Raw genomic sequence first — 17466 nt, forward strand, 5'->3', positions numbered from 1 at the left:
TTATATCGACGTCCTGAAGTTCGCTTTGAACTCTGGGAGGTTTGTCCTCTTTAGTTGACATTGCAAATTGGGCTTTATTCGATAAAGAGGAGAATATCAGTATGAGTGGGTACTCAGCGGATGAAAAACTTCGCTTAGCGCAGTTAACAAAGCTGCGGCGGCAGTGGCTCAAAGACCAGGAGCTTAGTCCTCGAGAACCCGTCCTTGCGCCCAAAACACCCGGCCGCCTCGAGAGATTCTGGGCTGAGTTTCTGCAGCCCAAGACGCTCTGGAGACTATACGTGAGTTATGTCACACGTGATCTATATGTGATTAGCCACGTTTAGAGCATAATCGTGTGCTGTTTGTAAGGTAGATGCAGTGAAGTGAATTCTCTGAGCGGTTTGACCGCGTGATACTAATATAACGTGCAATGTTGTCTCTTCTTGTTGTTCTGCGGATGAACCAGACGTTTAAAGCCTATAACGCCGGTGTCTTTGCTGTCACGAGGGTTCTGATCCCAGCCTGGATCGTGCATTACTACATGAAGTACCACGTCACTGTAAGTTCACGCTGTCCTCCGGTTATTCGGATGACACCCTTTGTGTTCATCACTGATGCTTGGGATCTTTCTCAATTGAGAATGGACTGTGTCTCGCCTGCTTGACCGTTTATGGCAACAGTGCTTTAAAAGTTTCCCAGTGCTTTATCAGCCGTATACTGCTTTCATTGAACAAACTGTCATTTGTGCACTGTCCTAAAACAACACAGAAAACACCATAGAGGTTAAAATGATGAGGGTAACGAAGGCATTGATAAAATGTCATTATTTTCTGAATACCCCCTACATTAGAAACACACAAAAACTGAAAGAAATCCCATTTACATATATATTTCAAATTACAATATTATAATAATTAAATTTAATAAATATTAATAGGAGACCTCACTGTCCAGAGCAATAAAGAATGCTTTGTTCTAGTTGAGGATGCACGTTGTTTTGTGAAATAACAAGTGATGCGATTTTATATAATTAATAAAACAAAAACTACATTGTTATATTATTTCTATTTATTATAATGTAGATAACAATTTAAATGATTATTTATTATTATTATTATTATGTTAACTTTAAAGTGTAACAATATTAAAGGTGTGAAATGTTAGATTTATTCATCTTTTTATTATATTTAATAGATGTAATTTTTTTTTTTTTTAAGGCTTGTATTATGTGTACAAATGTTGCAGATAAAATGCAACGCCAAGTATCTTCAGCTTTGGCTGATCATTGTCATGGCTACATTTAAAGTTCAAATAAATATGTCTTGTTTCTACAGAAAATACCATATGGAATTGTTAGTCTTAAGCAGAGACTGTTTCCTGTAAGTATATTCGGTCCAAACAGTATTATTGCATGAATAATCAAAAGGAGATTTGTAAATGATCTTAAAGTAATCATTAATTTTGATGTTTCTGTATGGTCTCATCACACCTTCTTTGCACGTTTTTCAGGGAGACACCATTTTGGAAACAGGAGAAGTTGTCCCAGATCTTCCTGCAGAAGACGGTCACGGTCATCACTGAAAACCGAGATGTATATTCAGTATAGACGTACGGAATAGTCTGCCCTTGTTGTAAAAACATGTTTGTGTATTATATCAATAAAATTTCTCATACAGATCTTGTATTCCTATTCTGTGCTTTTGAATGACAGTATTGTATCCTTTTTGACACATTCTGAGATCCATACAATTTTAATTAAACTAGATTTTTTTACTTCACACATCTCACATGAAATAAGTCTTGAATTTATTTAAAAGCACACTGAAGAGCGAAGAGTGCTATTATTGGCAACATAGTGTCTTTGACCTTTTGTTATTGCGTGATTTAAAAAAAGTACAACTGTCCAATGCTTTTAATGACAAATAAACTGAAATCCCCAAAAGTTTATTTGAATATTAGAATACTAAATTTAAATATATAAATTATCAGGTTTTGTCGTTGCTATTTAGTCAGCAGTTCTCAGAATTGTCTGTGTTTTAGTATTTTGTAATTATGAAACGAAAAGCTATTTGCAAATTTGGCGCATTTGACGTTTGTCTCGGCTGTGCGTGACGGACTTTTATTTTGACGCGACAACAGGAAGTTCTGGAAGTTTGATTTCACTTCCGCAATCTTGTTTTGTTACGTCACGATGATCAGCATTGCTTATGTAGACGGACTGAGAGTTGGAGGTTTTTTGGTCGTTATTAAGCTCTTTTATATTTGCAGCTGTAAGGGCATATATAGCGTTTTCCGTAGGATATAATGCGTTACAGGCTTCTCGGATATCGTGTGTTGATCTTTAAAACGGCGCTGGTTTGTCAGGCAGTAAGTTACGTTATCTTTAGGTCAACCTTTTTTATACATTCTGTAAAACATTACTACTTCTACTGTTATTACTACTACTAGAAGTGCGATAATAATGTGTTTTGTTTGTTTCTGATATTTAAGCGAAATGCTCCCAGCGGAATTCAGAGGATTTAAGTACTTCAAAAGTTTCAACATATGCACAAAAGAGTAAGTTTAAAACACGGTTTTCACTTGTTTTTTTCCCTTCGGTTCTTAATGCGCTTAAATAAACAGCATGTAGGTTTGTTTAAATTTTATAAACATGGCAAAATACAAATGTTATGTTGTCTCTGTTAGAAATTGGTTTATTAATAATAAGGGAAAAGTAATAAGACGAGTAAATACGATCGAATAATTGCTATTAAGATGACAATATTTACTCAGATCGTAGTTATTCAAATATTATTAAAAAGATGCTGTTTTGTTAAAATAATACTTTTCGTTTCTCAGAAATAATAAAATTTTATGATATACTTTTGAATATGGTTTTCTTTTGAATCTTTTAATTCCTTTTTATTTATCATGCTATTAAAACTTAAGCCCTTTTATACACACATCAGTTTTATAAATGTATTGAAAGTAAATGGCCAAATAATTCAACTTTTTTTTTCAATCAGATTATGGCATCACCACAGATGAAGGAGCGCCTATCGGGTGTTGTGTTAAACACTGTATCAGAAGGAGCATCTCCAGAATCAAAATGCCCAATATGCCTGGATCATTTCAAAAACATATCATATCTGGACGTGTGCTTACATAAGTTCTGCTTCTGCTGCATCCGTGAGTGGGCGAAGAACAAAGCAGAATGCCCTTTGTGCAAACAGCCGTTTAATTCAATTTATCACACCATTAAGTCTGAAGATAACTACAAGAGGTTTGACCTGCGACCGACTGAAAATGGCTCATTCGGCAACATGGCAGGGCAAAGATTCAGGTATCGCACCACGCTTACAGGTGACCGCAGACCAGCACAGAGGAGAACGTCTCCTCCTCCTGACCATGGGGTCCTGTTCGAGGGCCTGAGGGGATCTCTTCCACAGCGGCACAGCAGAGATCTCCATAGCATGCTAAGAAGGTTGGCAGTAAGGCAAAGAAGAGAGAGAGAGGGAAGATCCGTGCAAAGTTTGTACGAACAAGAAGTCCTTAAGTTCAGACGTGCCTTGTACAGAAGAGGCGTGCGAGTCCAGAGCGTGCAGGATGGCGGTCGTAGCAGGGAGACTTCTGCAGAGTTCTTCAGAAGAAATCCTGCTTGTCTCCACAGGCTCGTGCCTTGGTTGAGACGAGAACTGACTGTACTGTACGGTACTCACGGTTCCCTTGTAAACATTGTGCAGCACATAATCATGACTCTGATCACTCGACATAACTTGGACGAACAGGCTGTTTTGCACGAGCTTCGACCCTTCTTACTATCTCATACAGAGCACTTCCTGCATGAGTTTCTTAGTTTTGCTCAATCCCCGTTCAACATGGCAGCATATGACCAGCGTGCGGTTTACGACCTGCCTCGGCCCTCCGGAGAGGGAAGCAGTTCGGAAACCTCTGTGATCGCCATCTCTGAGGACGAAAGTGATTCTTTAGTGACGGGATCCCAGGACTATGCCACTCCCAGTCTGACCTTAAGCCAAACGGCATGGGATGACGAGACCCCAGGTCCATCCTACTCCTCGGAGCCATCTCAGGTTTTACCTTTCTCTGTGAGGGACTCGGATTCCGATAGCAGCGCAGGGGAAGCAATAGTGTCCGTTGCTGCTGTGCCACATCAAGACCGTCCAGCAAATACTGGCACTATTGCAGTGGATGGGCAGCATTCCGTTGCCAGTGACGATGACTGTGTTATTATTGGCTATGTTAAGCCAGTGTCAGAAAGGACTCCAGAACTGGTCCAGCTTTCATCTGATTCAGAACATTCTGAGCAGAATGCAGAGTTACAAAGTCCTCGGGCCCCCCAGCACATTCGATTCATTTCAGACTCTGATTTGTCTCCCACTGACTCTCAGAGGAGGCCAACGAGATGTTCTCGCACACCTGAGGACACCTCTAGTCAGCCAAGAAAAGAAGATAAATATGGCAAAAGGCATCATGAATGGGAGTTGTCAGGATCTAGAGAAGGATCGTCGCGCAGCAACAGGACACACTCCGGCTCCCGTAGCAGGAATCGCCGGTTGTCTAAAGAGAGCAAGCATAAGAGGAGACGGGAAAAAGAGAAAAGTCAGCACACCTCATCTTACTGGCATTCATATAGTCATTACAGTCAAAGAGAGAGCAGCAGGAGATGTTATACAGAGACACGCTCATCCTACACCAGCTATTACAGAAGTGCACATGATCGTTCTCGTTCTCGATCGCACAGTAGAAGGCGAAGCAGGGACCGTGAGGACAGAAGTCACTCAAGGAGCAATTCTAGAATTAAGTCCAGCTCCTCCAAGCGTCAGGACAGAAGTCGCTCGAGGAGCAGGTGTAGAATCAACTATTCCAAAAGTCGGAACAAAAGTCGCTCAAGGAGCAATTCTGGGATCAACTCTTCCAATCATCAGGACAGAAGTCGCTCGAGAAGCAGATCTCGTATCAAGTCTAGTTCCTCCCACCGTCAGCACAGAAGACGCTCAAAGAGTAGCTGTAGAGTCGACCCTTCCAACCGTCAGAACAGAAGCCGATCAAGGAGCAGCACTAGAATCTACAGATCGTCCTCGCATCAGGCGTCACGGCGTGATGAACGTGGCAGGAAAAAGAAATACAAAACAAAGCATCATGAGGAACCCTCTAGCAAACTGTTTACTGATTCTGTTAAAGATGATGCAAAAAAGAAACACAAAAAGCATCACAAAAAGCTCAAGAGGAAAAGCAGGAGTCCAAGCAGGGATGACAAATCTGAGGGTCACAGTCGGAAACACAAGAAGAAGAAGAAACACAAGAGGAAGAGCAGGAGACATAATAGTGAGGAGAGGGAGGAAAAAAACAACCCTGTTCTCATTACAATTACTAGTGACAGTGACAGTGCTGACCCCGGTGAACCCTCAGTCAGTAATATCTGTGCCGCTGACTCCACTGACACAATAGCAAACAGTGCTACAGACTCCTAGACATGGAGCAAGAGTCAGCTGCAACTGGATGTAGTTCTGCAGGAATCATCCTCAGATTAACGCCAATGCCTTCGTGAGTTAGTGTGTTCAGTTTAACTGTACTCCTTGATTTGTGGCATTGACAAAGGACTACTCTCCTTTATACAGAAGGAATGGGTTTTAAATTTTGATTTGGGCTTTCTTTTTGATATATGTGCATTTGGATTTGTGATTTATTTGAAAAATGTATTTAATTTCAAAGTCCCCTATGCAAGAAAAATAAGTCACCAATTTTCAAAATCTAGTGTTTTTTTTAATTTGGCAAATAAATTGAAAATGGTAATAAAAGTGTCCTTTTTTTAACGGAATGAATTCTTTCATGTTCTTTTGTTTTGTTTATGACACATGAACTTGAATTTCAAACATCAGATTTCAAAACATTTTCAAAAAATATACTCAAATACAGTCGAATCAGTTCGTTGATGCAGAGAATAAATACTTACTTTATTCATTTGGGTGCAGTTTCTTAATGGTGCACACCATACTGTCCAAGAGAACGTAAACCGCTATGAGAAAAAAAAAGTACATGTGATCCGAGTTGAGAAAGTCGCATAAAAAGGTGTACTGAATCATGCAATATGCCATATACATTTCTATAAATCGTTTTGTGCTTGTTCCTGTTAATTATACCGACGTGTTGTCGTGGTTGTGTTCAGATGGGTAAATAATACACCATACTCTTGTGAAGCTTGTTTCGTTATAGCACGCGTACTTACAATACACTAGGTGGCGCTAACGGACACCTGTCTTGTCAGCTTCCTGTTTCTCAAGAAAGAACTAGCTGATGTTGTGTTTTACACGTGAAAGAAAATGGCATCGAACAGTCACATAAAGGTAAATCTAATAGCATTGAGTCGTTACTGATCGTGAAATATATGCTAGGAAATCGTCGAGGAGAGGGAACGCTAAAGTGTTTTTTACATCAACGGCGCCGAATCGTACCGCTAAGTTTAGCTCCACCCTTTTTGGTACCCTTTGCTGCTAGGTCTCTTAACACAGGGGGGCAATTCACAACTTCTGACAATGGAAACGGACGTAATTGCGTAACGTTACTTTATAGAGGATAAAATCCGCTATCACCATTGATTTACTGTTTCCTAGAGCCGAGCCGCTTGCCGTCTTGGGCGTATAGCCCCACATGACTACCGCGTGGTAATGTTTCTGTGGGCGTGAGAAAGTTGTAACGGAATAAGTACTATTAACTGTGTGCGGTTCAGTCGACATCTTCACACTGTTTGTGTACACGGTTCTCTTTGTCACTTCGGTAGGAAACGAGTTTCGTTCAGTTTTAATATGAAATGTCTAAAACAAAACAGCTATTCTATATTAAGGTTTGCTGGCACGTTGAAATCGCTAAATCATTGTGAAGTGACTGTCTTAACAGTAACCCGACTAAAACTTAGCCCCAAAACTTCCCTAAATAAGCGTTAAAAGAATAGGCCTCCCCAAAAAGAAAATTCTGCGATTATTTAGTCACCTACCATTTATTACAAACTTCTGTTGAACTGAGCAGTGTTTCTGAGGCACTTTCCCAGTGAGAATGGGTGACGGATTTCTGTCTGTATAATTTGGATCAGACTTGGGCCCTGTGTGTCAGCTTCTCCCCTTGTCCTTGCCCCGTATATCATCAGGTTAAGAATGTTAACCAGACATTTCTTTCGTTTCACACCGAATACACTAGTCAGTAAAATTCATCATTGATCTTACCAGCCACTTTTTCATATAGTAAAACTGCAACATTTACAAACCTATTTTATGGATTCAATTGGTTCATCAACTAAAATACTTACAGAACTAGCATTACAGCAGTATTGACTATCCTCTGGAGGCATAGAATGAAATAAACTTTTCTTTTTTTATTATTATTATTCTATTCTGAAAGAAACTCTAGAAAATCATTCAGTTTAAGTGACTTAGCTGTCCTCAACTTCAGTGCTTAAGACTACTCGCTTCTGGAATACTTGATTCTGTTTGTTCAGTAATGGCATTTAGCGGTCAGATATCTATGGCAACGCTATAAATCTGAATGTTGATCTGAGTAACTGAAACAGGCACTGCATGACTCATGTCTCGTACAGTACAGTACATGCAGTATCTCGTACTTGCGCTCTCTTGCATCTATACGTCTTATATTTTGAAAATTGAGCATGAATATCACTTAAATATATTTTTTAATGAACAGTCTAATTTTTTGTTGTGTTTTGAGTGTTGCAAATTGATTAAATTAGCCAACTGCAGACGCCCCACATTCAGACATGTCTATAAAATGCCGTGTTCTCATAGATAGGAATAATTGGTGGATCTGGACTTGATGATCCAGATATCTTGGAGGGAAGGACAGAACGGTATGTAGTCACACCGTTTGGAAAGGTGAGTGTGTTTGCATTCTGTCTAGGGTACTTTCTTGCATGCATCATTATGGGACAGTACATTTGGCAATGCATATATATTTTAAATAATTAAAATATTTTTTAAATAATTGATAATCACGGTTTGCTTCTAAATCTTGTGTTCCCAGTAATAAGAGCTGTACTGATAGGCACAGCCAGTAGTGTATTTACTCGTACTCGATTCTTCCTCTTTTCACAGCCATCTGATGCTCTAATTTTGGGCAAAATAAAGAATGTTGAATGTGTACTTCTCGCAAGGTAGTTACACTGCAGGGCATATCCTACACAATGCACAATCTGAATTATTAATTATAATATCTGCAGGTTTTATGTTTATCAAGGATAGAAGTATAATCTAGAATTTTCCCCCTCTACAAGGCATGGGAGACAACACACCATAATGCCCACCAATGTCAATTACCAGGCCAATATTTGGGCTTTGAAGGAAGAGGGCTGCACTCACCTGTTAGTCACCACAGCCTGCGGTTCCCTCAGAGAGGACATCCAGCCCGGGGACATCGTTTTGATCGACCAGTTTATTGATAGGTTAGTGTTCATTTTTCTATAATCGTTTGTCGTCACATTTTCAATTTCACGCTCACTTTAAAATAATCTTGTTATTAAAACCACAACAAAACAATTGGAAAAAACCCAACAACAACAACACTGTAAACTGTAGGACCTGGAAGCTTAGGACCCTTTGAACACTAAATGCACTAAATGTCCCAAACCTTTGTTTTATCATCAGAGAGCATCAAAGGAGTTCCTCCATTTATTTTATTCACACCTAGATTAAAGTGCACTCAACCGTACACACTAGGGCTACTCAGAGTTAAGGAATTGAGACCCATCACTAGCATTTAGCATACAGACACTATATCAATATCATTAAATAAACCAGACATTTTAAGTTTGAAATCAGTGCTTCTGTCAGTGTAACCCAGTAATACCCAAATCCACCTTCTTGAGATTCAACATCAAGTTACTTGGGATGTCTTATCAAAACGGAAATAGCCAGGCCCTTTTTTTTCCACTCAGTGTTAATTTTGCTAGAGAGAAATATTTCTAAAGTCTGTCTGGATGTCACAAAAAAACTAATTGTTAAAAGAAGATAAAAGTTTTGAATGACAAAAAAATGCCATTCCTTTTTTTTTGTCCCTCTCAGCAGACGTTATCGGTTTGATTCATATTCATATTTACTTTTCATCTTAATTTTCACACTTCCCTGAATTGAAGGACAACAAAACGTGTCCAGACATTCTATGATGGGCAGCCCACCAGCCCCCCAGGTGTGTGCCACATCCCTATGGCTGAACCGTTCTGCAACAGGACTAGAGAGGTAAGTGAGATTTCCCAGGTCTCTGTCCGGTTGATCGTTCATCTTAGCATGTTCTTATTCCTTTTTCTTCCGTCCTCTTGTAGGTGCTCGTGGAGGTAGCCCAGGGACTCGGTGTGAAGTGTCACGCCCGAGGGACAATGGTGACCATAGAGGGTCCTCGTTTCTCCTCTCGGGCAGAGAGCCTCATGTTCAGACAATGGGGTGCTGATGTCATCAACATGACCACAGTACCGGAGGTGGTTCTTGCCAAGGAGGCCGGCCTGTGTTATGCTAGTATTGCAATGGCAACTGATTATGACTGCTGGAAAGAGCACGAAGAGGCGGTGAGCAGATAGGAATATCTGTGTGTGTTTGTACAGTGTGTGTGCACTTATCCATATTTTATGGACTGTTCCGTTTTGGCAGAAGTGAGCAGTGTTGCCAGATAGGATGTATGATTTCCAGCCCAAAAATTGACGAAAAACCTGCACAAAACTTTAACTGTCAAAAAATATGACAGAATGTAAATCAAGCTATTTTTATCTCCTTTAAACGAAATAATGATGGCAAAATACTATAAATATAATGCTAGATAAATTTTCCATGGATCAAATCAGGGCAAATCCATTAAAGAAAATGACCAAAGAGGATTAAAACACAAGCTAGCAGACACTGTCAAAACAGCAATCCAGAATTGAAAGGAAACATTGACTGGAACAAGCAACTATTTCACACTGAGTTCAGGTCACGCACACGATACATACCGTATAATAATCATACAACAAAACATAATTACCAGCAACAATACCTAAGTAATTTCACACAGAACTTGACAAAGTCTTCATAAAGTTCGTATTGAGCACAATACAGTCAAAATTAAGCTTTCAGTCACACTGGACCACGTAAAAGATAAAAGACGAGGTTGTATAGATATTTTATTATAGAGATGGTTAGTTTGTTTTTTATAAATATATTTTCGTCAGGGTGTGGGTTTGGGTTAGGTTACACTGTTTATAATTATATATTACATTACCGATAAGCTTACGTTGACCTTTTTTTGTGTGTTTTTGTATATCTGTCTATCTTTTGAGTTCATGCCAATAGTCTTTCTGAGCTGTGCGTCTGCGTGGCTGCACGCCTTTGATAACTCCCACACAGACCAAAACTAATTCTGTGCAGAAGACACTCATAAAAAAAAAAAAAAAAAAAAAAAAGATTTCCTTGATGAAAGCTAAGTGAATGGACAGTGTTTCAACTTGAGTCCATTTTGTTTTCAGCATGGAGTATAGTATACAGTCGTTGGCAGAGGTTTTGAGAATGACACAAATATTCGTTTTCACAAAGTTTGCTGCTAAACTGCTTTTAGATCTTTGTTTCAGTTGTTTCTGTGATGTACTGAAATATAATTACAAGCACTTCATACGTTTCAAAGGCTTTTATCGACAATTACATGACATTTATGCAAAGAGTCAGTATTTGCAGTGTTGGCCCTTCTTTTTCAGGACCTTTGCAATTCGACTGAGCATGCTCTCAATCAACTTCTGGGCCAAATCCTGACTGATAGCAACCCATTCTTTCATAATCACTTCTTGGAGTTTGTCATAAGTAGTGGGTTTTTGTTTGTCCACCCACCTCTTGAGGATTGACCACAAGTTCTCAATGGGATTAAGATCTGGGGAGTTTCCAGGCCATGGACCCAAAATTTCAACGTTTTGGTCCCTGAGCCACTTAGTTACTTTTATATTCACTTTTGCCTTATTGGCACGGTGCTCCATCGTGCTGGAAAATGTATTGTTCTTCCCAAAACTGTTGTTTGATTGTTGGAGGGTGTTTTGGTACCATTCTTTATTTATGGCTGTGTTTTTGGGCAAAATTGTGAGTGAGCCCACTCCCTTGGATGAGAAGCAACCCCACACATGAATGGTCTCAGGATGCTTTACTGTTGGCATGACACAGGACTGATGGTAGCGCTCACCTTTTCTTCTCCGGACAAGCCTTTTTCCAGATGCCCAAACAATTGGAAAATATGACTTTGCCCCAGTCCTCAGCAGTCCATTCACCATACTTTTTGCAGAAGATCAAGGACACCAGGCCATCTTCCAAAAGTCCTCGCCTTACTGTGCGTGCAAATTCGCTCACACCTGCCTGCTGCCATTCCTGAGCAAGCTCTGCACTGGAGGCACTCCGATCAGGTCACCTTGTTTAACAATGGAAGAACGATGATTTCAAGCATCACCCTCCTTTTAACATGTCATGTCTGTCATTCTAACCCAATCAGCCTGACATAATGATCTCCAGCCTTGTGCTCGTCAACATTCTCACCTGAGTTAACAAGACGTTTACTGAAATGATCTCAGCAGGTCGTTTAATGACAGCAATGAAATGCAGTGGAAAGTTTTTTTCAGGTTTAAGTTAATTTTCATGGCAAAGGACTGTGCAATCCATCTGATCACTCTTCATAACATTCTGGAGTATATGCAAATTGCTATTACAAAAACTTAATCAGCAACTTTTCCAATTTCCAATATTTATGTAATTCTCAAAACTTTTGGCCACGACTGTAGAGATTTTTAATTCATTCCAAAGCAAGTCAAAAGCCCACAGAGCCGACGCGTCAGTACTTTCCCATTTTGTTTTTATCTTGGAATCACCATTAAAGTTGTTTTGATAAATGGCTATTTTAAGAAAGAGAAAACCGACAGAAATTCAGGTATATTAAACTCTATAATATTAAAATATATATTCTTGCTGCATGTAGCCTAAATGTTTTCATTGAATTACTTTTACTATATAAATAAAAAAAAATGGCCTGTTTAATGAACTGAGATGTTTTTAAAGCTACTCTAGTTAACTTTTGGCCCTCTTGTAGTAAAAAAAAAAACAATATCTTGCGAAATACCATTGCTTTGGGTGTACTTTTGCTCTGCTTCTCTGTGAGGCACCAGGGATAAAGGACATTTTACCAGGGCAGATGGGCAAAGAATATATATTTGAGTTTTTCTTTACCACCAGTGATTTCTCGGAGGTTTGCATGTTTGAATTATGCACGGCCAGTTTTCCCGCTTCATTGCGATGAACTAATTAACCCCATCCACATCAGAATATAAAATAAATGGATAAAATGATTACATTACATATTGCACGTAAAAGCCCTTTATTTTCATTCTAACTAGACACAGTGAAACTGTACAGGACATTTTGATGTCGTTTCAAAGGACTTAAGAAAAACTGAAATGTGTTCAAAGGTGTTTATATCTTATTTGCGTGTTTATATGTTCATTTTGAAGCCAATAAATGCTCTGCAGATTGTTTCCGATAGCCGGATGACCGGTTAAGCTGGTAGTTTGCTGCAGATTTTACTTCCCCTCACAGTTCAGAGTCCTCCTTCCGAGTTCCTGCTGCTGACCTCTAGTTTTCACTCCCTACTTCACCACATCCTTCCGTCCCTGTCCTGTTTTCTCATTCACCCTCTGACTCATGCACAGACAATCACACATATATTTTGCTGCCAACTAATTAGTCAGTTCCTCTGAAGGAAAACATTGGTGATTAAAAAACAAAAGTTCTCTTTCTTGATCGCATTTTTGCTGCTGTCTTGTTTGAGGAAGTTCACTATTGTCCTCGGTAAATGCACAATGTAAATGTGGACAGATAAATGACAGACAAGGTCTGGCATTAATTAGAGACAATAGTCCATCTGTTGCTTGAGCGTAAGCGTCTTCCATTTTCAGTTTTAACTTGTGACAGGTTATTCATGACTCATGGAAACCTTATCTGTGTTATCTGAGTGGCTAAAGGCAAATGTGAGACTCGGAAGACTTAACAGTGATAACTGTTTTGAGGATGTTGTTTGTTTTTACAAGTAAAGGTTAATTTTAAGAATAAATGTGATCATTTTAAATTCAAACTGCATTTCTACTTTTACCTGTCAAACATTAATGGACGATCTCTTGCTTGCTGGTCTGTTTATTTTTTATTATCGTATTTTTTTGTTGTTGTTGTTGTTTTTATAAACCTGCATTTACCAAACTTGGCTATTTTTTTTTATTCCAGGTTTGCGTGGACAATGTTATGAAAACCATGAAAGAAAATGCTAATAAAGCTAGCAGCATCCTGCTCACAGCAATCCCACAGATCTGTCAGATGGACTGGGAGAGCACTATTAATGCACAAAAAGTGAGTTTAAAGCTCTTTCAATCATGGCAATTACAGATTAAAAAAAATATTTATATATACATATATTTTTTTGGTAAGTATGACATCTAAACTGAGTTTTCCTTTCTGTTGTTGCCCAGTTGATGTCGCAGTCATCAGTAATGTTGCCCAAACATTGAAGTATCCGGCCATTGAGAAGTCATCCACATGTTGTGTCCACAGCTGCAATCATGTTTCTGTTAACAAGCGTGACATTTCTACCATTATCGATCTAAATAAAAATGAAGGAGGGTTTGTCATCCACCCCATGTGGCTATTACTTTTGTCTTCAAAATGGTTGTTTAAAAAAAAGTAATGCATGGTAGCATTGCCAGAGGACAGGATCTGTTGATTATAGAATTGTTTTACAGTGCCTTTTTAATAATAGCAGTAGTGTTGTTACACCTTGAAGTACCTTGGATAAATACTTTTGTTTGGATATAAAACTAAATACTTGTATTTCACAACCACTAATAAATATATGCATACACCGTTGGTCCCTAAGGAAAATAGTGTGGGAAATCCTTCATTGTGCCACATTTCAGTACATTGAGGAAACGCTTCATTTTTAGTCCGCAGCACATTGGTTTTCTAGCGTTTTGTGGAGAGCAGATGTGTATTTGTAACCAGAATAGGTAAGACCTCCGTTTCTCAGGTTTCTTTTATAACATCACTGCTTTCAAAATGGAGGACGCCTGACTTTGATTTTTGCTCAAATGATTTTCTGTCCCTTTAATATTCGGTGTCTCGCCTCTAAAACGAGAGAGTCTTATCAGAGAGAAACCCTCAAGTAGCTAACAGCTTCTCTTCAAATAATCATTTGTCTTTCGCACTTAAATGTAGCCTGTCAGCCTTTAAAAAATACATGTTGTTTTCCTTTTCTTTTAGCTGTCTTAGTTTCGCAGGTTATTTGCGATATGCAGAATGTAAATGTATCAGTTAAAAAAACAACTACTTTACGTTCCGCGCAATATCGATATTTCCTTGCAGACAAAGCTGGCGAATATTTATGAGCCGAATACGTGTTATACATAAATAAATGATTAAATAATGCGCACGGTGGCTTATAGAGAGTTGCACTTATTCGATAAACGCATCGAAAATATATTACTTTTCTAGATAACTGAGAAATATAAAGCACGTGGTTCTATCTTTGAGCGCATGCGACTTCGTTGTTTGCCCGATTTATCTCCATTTACCTCATCATTCACCGTGCTAAGTAAAGAACAAATATAATGCATTTTCTGAAAACTTTTTTTTTTGGTTGCCATACCCTAATGCTGCGTCCCTACAGACACTTACTAGGATAGTATCATTAATGCCTCAAACCTCAAAGTTGATTTTTTTTTTCTGCAGTTTTTGATTGAGAGTGACGCCGCGTGAAGGCATATTAAAAACGAACAACCGTCAACCATAAATTACTAAACTCACAGGAAGGAAAATAATTAAAATGTTTAATACTCAAACAGCATAAAAACCCACAAACAATAGGCTACTTTAAATGATCATTAGCCTACAAATATGAAAGTGCATCACAGCGGCGCTCATTTCTTGACTTTTTACAGTTTTATTCCTGTCACATTAAGCTATGTGATAAATATGTAGTTACTAAAAAAAAAAAAAACACACATTAGCGTTTAAATACTAGTGAGAAATTCGACCACGTCCATGTGGCCAGTCTGCCGTGCCACATCCACGGGTCGTAAATTGAAGTGATCTGTCGCGTTGGGGTCGGCGTTAAAGCGAACGAAGAGCCGCACGGTGTCGGTGAAGCCGGTTCTGGCCGCGTCGTGCAAAGGAGTGCTTCCTGTTCTGGGGTCAGGAACATTAGGATCTGCTCCGTGTTCCAGCAGCAGGTGAGCCAGAGGTGTGTTTCCCATCATCACCACCTGCGGGCTCAAAACACGTGCAATCTGTATAATAATAATTGCCCCTTCCTTTCTATTAAAAATAAAGAAATAATCATACGAACACGAATTTCCGACTTTAAATGTCGTTATTTTGTTTCGGTAAGAACAGTGTAGCTGGTTGGTGCATAGTGCAGGCTATTAGTACAGTAGCAAGATTCATTATTTAACTGCTCATGTTGTAGGCTAATGTTTGATTTTATTATTACTTAATATTGTTTTTGTTTGTAGCATACGAGTAGGCTATGCCTGCTTTGTAGCTTAAAGGCCTAATCTAAACACATTTCGTTAAAAATAGCTCGAGGACTGTAGGGTCTAATCACTCACTTAGTCATTGCTTATGATTTTTTTTTGTAAAACTATTACATCGTCGCTTTATTCCCGCGCAGACACGAGTAACACCATCTTTAGAGGAGCATGGGAATTAGGTGAATTTTTTTCAAACCTGACCACAACCTTCCTGAAGTGACAGCTGGACAAAAAGTTTTATCTGGATCATAATATTAGTACCCGGATGTATAAATGTCGACGCGGACAGCCTGTTTTATTTTTTAAGTATAGCACGTACGCTACATTCACAAATATCAAACATTAGCTTTTTCTATGATTTACAATCGTTCTGGTAGTACAGAACTCTTTTGAAATTAATTTAGACCGTTTAGGAATAGCATAAACTTAAAAAAAAAAAAAAAGATTTATGAAGATAGATAAAACGCGACGACGAAATACTCCGCAGTCTATGAAACTCAAAAGTAGCCTACAGTTAATAAAACTGGATGAATTAAAAAAAAATTTAAGTAGCTACATGATTTTATATCTTTATATTTCTATATTAATTTGAACTGTTATTGTTGTGAGACTGTTAAAATATCACGAGTAGGCTACATTACATTTAAGACTAATAACACAAGGCAGGCTCGGCTTTTTTTTCCTACGAGTTTAAACGTGTCAGGTCACGTGTGTGGTTTTTCTTCTAACAAGATAAATGTTTTAACCTTGAATATAACACGTATAGGATAAATACTTTATTTAAATAAGCATATTTTTCTATTACATTACGAAAATGAATAATATTAAACATATTCATTGCCTATTAGAACTGCGTTATTGTCATGTTCCGAAAATTCACTACTCTGCAGACAACGTAAATATGAAATCAATGTAAATAATAATAACTATAATAAATATATACTTATAAAATCATATTAAACCGAGTGTAAAAAAAAGAATTAGGCTAAACCAAATTCAAAAGTTAGGACAGGCTATTAAGTTGTAGGCCTATTACCATCAGATAAAATAACTTCGTATATTTCCTTTAGGCGCCTTTGTATGTTTATATTTAATATGTTACTTGTACATCTGCAGTCCGTCTTATGTTTGTGTTTTTACTTGCTTGTTTATTGTCAGTGTGTCTTAAACCTACCTGTATAGGTGTTCTCCCGAATTTGTTAACGCCGTTCGCATCGACTCCGTTAGACAGTAAAAACTGAACACGGGAAGTATTTCCAGTCGCGGCTGCTTTGGTCAGTTCATCCTCGGCATGCATCATTTTTATCATCAGTCCACTGAAGGATTTCGCTTTGACAGGTAGAAGCGATAATAAATAATCATCTACTGGATAAGCTACTGCGAAAATAATCCACATAGCATTTTCATTTTCGTTTCCAGACGTGAAAGGATCCTCTAAGCTGGCTAAATACGTTAAATCGACTTCTTTATAAGGCTGCCGTGTCTTATTATTATTGCACGTATAGGGAGATATTTGTTCGGACTTGCCTCTGTTATGAACGTCACGGCAACTGCAGTAGTGCGTGCACTGCGCATGCGCACTCAAACAGCTGATCCAGGAAGACTCGAAGCTACGGTGACAACGGTTAAGGAGAAGGAACCGTCGGTGTTTTAAAACTGACATTAAAGATATTAAAAAACAGTCGCGAGAACGGGTTTTGTTTGTCGGTGTCCACAATCAGAATTATAGGCTACACATTCAGGCAAATGCAGTTTGGGGTATTTTGGATAGGCTCTTTTGGAGTGATGGCTATCCAGGAAAAAAAAAAATCAGAGTATGTACCTATTATTTATTTCTTTAATAAGTAGAGACGGGACGCTATAGCTAATAAGGATAACTCACTCAGCAACTAGATTTATAGATGCGTCGTATTGAG

General features: G+C 38.6%; 4 protein-coding genes across 5 annotated transcripts; 3 read left to right on the forward strand and 1 right to left on the reverse strand.

Moving 5' to 3' along the window:
* ndufb6 (NADH:ubiquinone oxidoreductase subunit B) lies at window positions 1-1659 on the forward strand. Its single transcript, XM_043248441.1, has 4 exons — window positions 1-281; window positions 449-541; window positions 1317-1361; window positions 1492-1659. Exons 1-4 carry the CDS (start codon window positions 102-104, stop codon window positions 1561-1563), a joined length of 390 nt encoding a protein of 129 aa, XP_043104376.1. The 5' UTR covers window positions 1-101; the 3' UTR covers window positions 1564-1659.
* A 488-nt stretch (window positions 1660-2147) lies between these two features.
* toporsa (topoisomerase I binding, arginine/serine-rich a) lies at window positions 2148-5898 on the forward strand. The gene is made up of 3 exons (XM_043243382.1): window positions 2148-2349; window positions 2473-2538; window positions 2988-5898. The coding sequence occupies exons 2-3, from the start codon at window positions 2527-2529 to the stop codon at window positions 5451-5453; spliced, it is 2478 nt and encodes an 825-aa protein (XP_043099317.1). The 5' UTR covers window positions 2148-2349; window positions 2473-2526; the 3' UTR covers window positions 5454-5898.
* A 299-nt stretch (window positions 5899-6197) lies between these two features.
* On the forward strand, window positions 6198-13904 carry LOC122348129 (methylthioadenosine phosphorylase). Its single transcript, XM_043243393.1, has 8 exons — window positions 6198-6326; window positions 7776-7862; window positions 8082-8140; window positions 8261-8428; window positions 9119-9221; window positions 9305-9544; window positions 13254-13376; window positions 13496-13904. The coding sequence occupies exons 1-8, from the start codon at window positions 6303-6305 to the stop codon at window positions 13532-13534; spliced, it is 843 nt and encodes a 280-aa protein (XP_043099328.1). The 5' UTR covers window positions 6198-6302; the 3' UTR covers window positions 13535-13904.
* Window positions 13905-14831: 927 nt separating this feature from the next.
* Window positions 14832-17121, reverse strand: cdkn2a/b (cyclin-dependent kinase inhibitor 2A/B (p15, inhibits CDK4)). 2 transcript variants are annotated; one of them, XM_043228273.1, is made up of 2 exons: window positions 16725-17121; window positions 14832-15307 (listed from the first exon to the last, which is right to left on the reverse strand). In XM_043228273.1, exons 1-2 carry the CDS (start codon window positions 16944-16946, stop codon window positions 15032-15034), a joined length of 498 nt encoding a protein of 165 aa, XP_043084208.1. In that variant the 5' UTR covers window positions 16947-17121; the 3' UTR covers window positions 14832-15031. The 2 variants fall into 2 exon arrangements, with proteins under 2 accessions (XP_043084208.1, XP_043084284.1); XM_043228349.1 differs by having other exon boundaries at window positions 14832-15283; window positions 16725-17116.
* Between the last annotated feature and the right edge of the window lie 345 nt (window positions 17122-17466).

Source organism: Puntigrus tetrazona, chromosome 1 (genome assembly GCF_018831695.1).
Source record: "Puntigrus tetrazona isolate hp1 chromosome 1, ASM1883169v1, whole genome shotgun sequence".
Lineage (NCBI taxonomy): Eukaryota > Metazoa > Chordata > Actinopteri > Cypriniformes > Cyprinidae > Puntigrus > Puntigrus tetrazona.